This window comes from Eurypyga helias, unplaced genomic scaffold (assembly GCF_000690775.1).
Source record: "Eurypyga helias isolate BGI_N326 unplaced genomic scaffold, ASM69077v1 scaffold43831, whole genome shotgun sequence".
NCBI classification, from domain to species: Eukaryota; Metazoa; Chordata; class Aves; order Eurypygiformes; family Eurypygidae; genus Eurypyga; species Eurypyga helias.
Genome location: NW_010233571.1, coordinates 299 through 5,644, shown reverse-complemented (window position 1 = coordinate 5,644; position 5,346 = coordinate 299). Strand labels below are relative to the sequence as shown.

Sequence of the window (5,346 nt, the reverse complement as noted above, 5' to 3'; positions counted from 1 at the left end):
ACCTGAAGGGGCCCACAGGGAAGCTAGTAGAGGACTTGTTAAAAAGGGCCTGTAGTGACAGGACAAGGATTAATGGGTTTAAATTGGATATGGGGAGATTTAGATTTAAGGTCTCTTCCAATCCAAACCATTCTATGATGATTCTTTGACTCTGTGTATATGAAATGATAGGTCTTTGCCACCTCAGTTGCCATCAGAACTGTAGCTGACAGTGCCAATCTTCCAGACTGTTGTCACCACCATCTCATAAGTGTATTGCATTAAATGGGCAATGAACTAGGTGCAGAGTGGTTATGTGGAAAGTAACGCAGAATACACAGACTTTAACTGATCCACGTATTTACTCATGACTTGTTATATGCCTGTTTTCCTATGAGTTTCCATCCTGATGTTTACCCTTATGTTGTTAACAATTTTTCTCAATTCTTGTTTCTGTGTAGCAAAGAACTTCATTAAAACTCCCTGTTGAATGTTTATGTGAAGTCCTTAATACCCTGTGCTTTGAAATGTCCTTTGATGCAAAAAGAGATCGTTAAATGTTCTCCTTATTTTTGCAGTCAGATTGTCCAAAACCAGAGTGCTTTGAGACTTTGTCAGCCATGGAGCTTGCAGAACAAATAACTCTTTTAGATCACGTAGTTTTCCGAAGCATACCCTATGAGTAAGTGTTCTCCTATGAGTGACTGAAGTGAGTACGGCAGATGAGTTACTGACTGGCAGTGTTAGGCACTACACTAATTCATGCTGCTGAGAAAAAGGTTTGCATACAAAACAGCATCATGTCCTTTGGCTGTTCGTACTATTGCCTCTGACTCCTATAGTTTGGTCATGTTTTGAAAGACTGAGTTCTTTGCTAAGAAAAATCATCTGTGGTCTGAGGCTCTGGGCTAGTGAAGGGTGCGTGCAGAGTAGAAGTGCTGAGTCTCTTGGGAAGGAGTGTCACATCAGCTTCATTCCTACAGCAGTTTAACATGGATATAACCATGTAAGCTGACCAATACCAAATAAGGTCACAATGCTGAAAGTTAGGATGGGGTTATTGGGGAAGGGGATTAAAAGAAAAGTAAATCTTTATAATATTTACTGCTTCAGACAGCATTGAAAATCACATAGTAAAATGCTGGAATTAGTGTAAAGGTGCATTACTAGCTTTTAACAAAATGAGGTGTATTTGAAATCCACTTAGGCTGCAGTTAACAGAGACTCTACTGTGTGTAGTAAGGGCATTTTTGTTTATTTTTTTCTCTCCCCTCAATGTCTAGAGAGTTTCTTGGGCAGGGTTGGATGAAAGTGGATAAAAATGAGAGAACGCCCTATATTATGAAAACTAGTCAACATTTTAATGATGTAAGTACTTTTAAATATTGATTGCTTTGTAGGAAATCTGTTGACACTGTCTATGACCTCTTTTTTTACAATGTGATGTAACTTCTTAGGTAGTAGTAACTGAATGTTACAGTCTTTTTGTGATTAACCTTTTAAATCAAAGCACATGAAGATTCTTGTTTTCAAGAACTGGTACTCAGCATTTCAGTGGCAGATTGATAGAGTAGAATATTTTAAACTGTACTACAATGCCTTGTTCCTTGCAGAAGAAACCTAAACTTTCTTCAGAGAGTGAAAATGCAAGACCAGTTCTATTTAATGAATGCCCTTTGTGTCTGCAAACATATCTTTGCAGTTTACCATTTTATTTGAATGTTACTGAAAGACTTCCCAGTCAGTTTTATTCCTGTTGACTTGGAGATACTCCATATTGCATCTCTTGTCCTTTTTGCCTATTGTCCTTACTCCTCACTTCACTACAACACTGTTCTTAATACACTTTATTTGGTTTTATTGAGACATGAGTTCTATTGTTCATTAGGTTTTTTTCTGCCTTGTTCATTAAATATTTATAGCTTGAAAGGAATTATATTTAAATGTCCTAAATTTCTTCCTCTTTCTTTGTTCAGATGAGTAACCTTGTTGCCTCCCAGATCATGAATTACGCTGATGTCAGCTCCCGGGCTAACTCAATTGAAAAGTGGGTAGCAGTAGCTGACATCTGTCGATGTATGCACAATTATAATGGTGTATTAGAAATCACATCAGCCTTGAACAGAAGTGCAATCTACAGACTTAAGAAAACTTGGGGTAAAGTATCCAAACAGGTAAGAAAGGTATAATGGCAGAGTATGGTTTACAGATTTCACTGGTCAGTGTGTTCATAAAACAATGTGTTGAGACAGGATTCCTCCCATACTCTGATTATTTTCTGGGAACACCAAGTGCTACTGTTATTTCATGTCAACATATTTTATGTTTAGCCTCACCTTTTTTTGGTATCATTAATTCAGTATCTTTAGAAACAAACTGATTTTGATGTAATTAGCAGGTGCCTAAGACTACTACTTGAGCCTGAAGTACTGAAATATTTGATAAAACTAAACTTAGCTATTTTCAGATATGCACATCTAGGTGGTTACTAGCTATAACCATAGTCAGCTCAAGTCCCTAAAATAGGATCCATATTTCCCTGCCTGTGCAGAAAGTCAATTGAAATATCAGCATTTCCTCTCAAGGTGCTGAGATTTTTTGCAGCCCTGTAAGAGACTGTAGTTAGCCTGTACTCTTTTTCAGTTAGGTGCCTAAGTTTAGATGCAGTGAATATCTCAGTTTAACCGTTACCTTGCTGCTGAGACTGTCAGCAGCATGGCTGAGCCTGTGAGAATGGCTGCCAGTAACAAAAATCAGACATACACACACACACAAAGACTAGCCAGGATGAAGAGTATCCAGTCTTTCATAGGCAGTTGGACTCAATGGTCCTTATGGGTCCCTTCCAACTCGAGATATTCTATGATTCTATGATTTTATGTTCTCTGTTTCAGTGGTTTGGAAAAATTGGTTGAACGATCTAAATCTCTGCTACGTGGAAAAAAAAAAGTAGTATGTTAGTACAGGGGAATATCAGCAAGGAGGTCAGTAGGACAGAGCCAGCCAGTTGTAAGTTAGGTAGTATTTGCATACAGGGTTTACTCTGGCTAATAGGAAGATTTCAGGTTGCCCTTTTTAGATCAGGCTAATTGATGTGCAAAAGGTGGGCTTTTATTACTGCATTTCCTTCTCCTTTTTTGCAAAGCACTCAAGCATCCCGAGCAATGAAATCGACTTAGGATACGTTCTGACTGCACTGCCAGCTTTCTCCAGTCAGCTATTCTCAGATGCTTTATAGCTGGTGCTATGGGGTTTTTTTAATTTAAAAATATGCTAGACATCCTTTCAGAAAAAGTTGTTATATAAGAGTTTACCTCAAAAAGTTTTACATTTAGAATTTGTTTGATTTTTAAACTCTCAACTAAAAAAACCCAAGCCCAATGGATTAATGTTGCCCAGTTCTCTAATACTTCCTGGAAACATAATCTGAATGTTTTATCAGCCTGCTGTTTAGAAGGAAAAGAAAGTGTCTGCTTCTGCCCACATCTTTCTCTTCACTGGAAATTCAAATACTACAAATTCCTTGTGATTCCTTTTACTGTCTCAAGTCTATAGCATAAATAGACTGAAAAGCAAATGTATTTTGCTTGCAAAGTGATTATGCTCTGATGATGCCCACTGAAAGCAATTTGTGTAAGACACTAATAAATTTTCAAATAAATATGCAGCTTTTATCAGAAACTTGGAGGCAAAATCAGATTCATGCAAACAACAAGATGGTAAACATCTTTTACTGTCACTAATTTCAGTCAAAGCAGCTGAGGACCCTCATCAACATGTAAGGTCAAGTCTCTAATATTCTTGTAGATACTGTAAACTGAATTGCTGACCATTAGTTTAATGAACCTGTATTTTTTTCCTGAATTTGCAGGCTAATAATATTAGCATAGATACAGGTTTTGTGTATCACTCACGGGAAAATCTTTTAATGCTGCCTAATCTCCATTTTCAGAAATACACCAGGAACAACAATGAAACTAAATTCCTAATGCCTATGTTATTCCGTTTCAAAATAGGGTGAAGATGCTAAATGAATTACACCTTTTCTAAAATCTAATCTCAGTCATTTATGTGCAACAGCAATTACATTTGTAATGCATTTTCTTTCTAGACAAAAGCTCTCATGGACAAGCTTCAGAAGACTGTATCATCTGAAGGAAGATTTAAAAATCTTAGAGAAACACTCAAAAAGTATGCTTCACTACACCATACAATTGTGTTTTGTTATAAGCAGTGGACAGTACATGTTAAAGATGAATTGGCTTTGATTATGCTTTAATAATTAATATAATATTGGATAATATATTTACCTAATAACCTTTTAAATTCTAGTTTTATTCTGTTTGGCATTATTGTTTTGCTGAATATCCCATGATTTAGTACCCCTATAGATAAATATAATAACTCCAGGGAATTACTGAAACAAATAAAACTATTACTCTGTGTGAATGTTCCCTGTTGGGGTTTTTGCTTACACTGATAAACTTTTTCAATAAGTGTGAAGCCAGGTTTATAAGTAAAAGTTCATATTTAAAAAAACCCCAGGATTCCAGAGAGTCCTTACTCCAGGTAAGAGTTTAGGACTCAGGAATAAGCTTGAGTCAGATCAAAGATCCGTTCACCTCTTTATCTTATTTCTGACAGTTGCCAGTAGCTCATGAGAGGAATGTAGGAACAGGTCAAATGCACAGTGATATCTCTCTCCTGTACCCTCCCTGCCCCATCTAGTCTGCCACCCTGGAAAACAGCTTATTTCTTGTAGAGTAGTCCTTGAATATTTTTTTCTTTAATTGATTTGCCTTATCTGTGTGCATGTAAATTGACTGTATGTAATTTTTGTATCCAAAATATCCTGTGGCAAGGGTTCTACTATTTATGTGTTGACTCCAACTGCATGCTTACAAACCCTGTATTTTTGCAAGTTCTGTAATCAGGAGTAGGTTTTCCTGGATTGAGTGGTACAACTACTTTAAATCATTTTGAGAGAAACAAGAATAATTGCTGAAGATTGTTTCAAAATATACATAGTTCAATTTAGTCAATTTTTACTTTAAAAATATTAATTTAATATAAAAATACGGGGAGCTAACCACTTTTTTAAAATGTTTTTACTCACAATATATGAACACGTACTTTTATATACCTTTCAGTTAATAGATTACTTGCCTGTGTACAGCAATCACCCCTTAGTATAAAAAATGCCCAGAATGAAGTGCACTGCCAGGCACAGTCAGCAGTCTGCCTAAGTTAACAGGCCGTCACCCTGCATTTTTCTTATGCCAGAGCTGCAGAAAACCAAGTTTGCTACTCTTTCTGCTGAGGCAAGAATGGCTGAGTGTGGAGCAGTGATTACTACAACAGGGAAAC

The 5,346-nt window shown here is 36.6% G+C and overlaps 1 protein-coding gene across 1 annotated transcript; it reads left to right on the top strand.

Moving 5' to 3' along the window:
* Positions 1-557: 557 nt before the first annotated feature.
* On the top strand, positions 558-4,170 carry LOC104517190 (ras-specific guanine nucleotide-releasing factor 2-like; the record flags this gene model as incomplete). Its single annotated transcript, XM_010161769.1, has 4 exons — positions 558-661; positions 1,263-1,347; positions 1,956-2,153; positions 4,091-4,170. Coding segments are annotated over 4 exons (467 nt in total), but the record flags the coding sequence as incomplete, so codon positions are not given.
* Between the last annotated feature and the right edge of the window lie 1,176 nt (positions 4,171-5,346).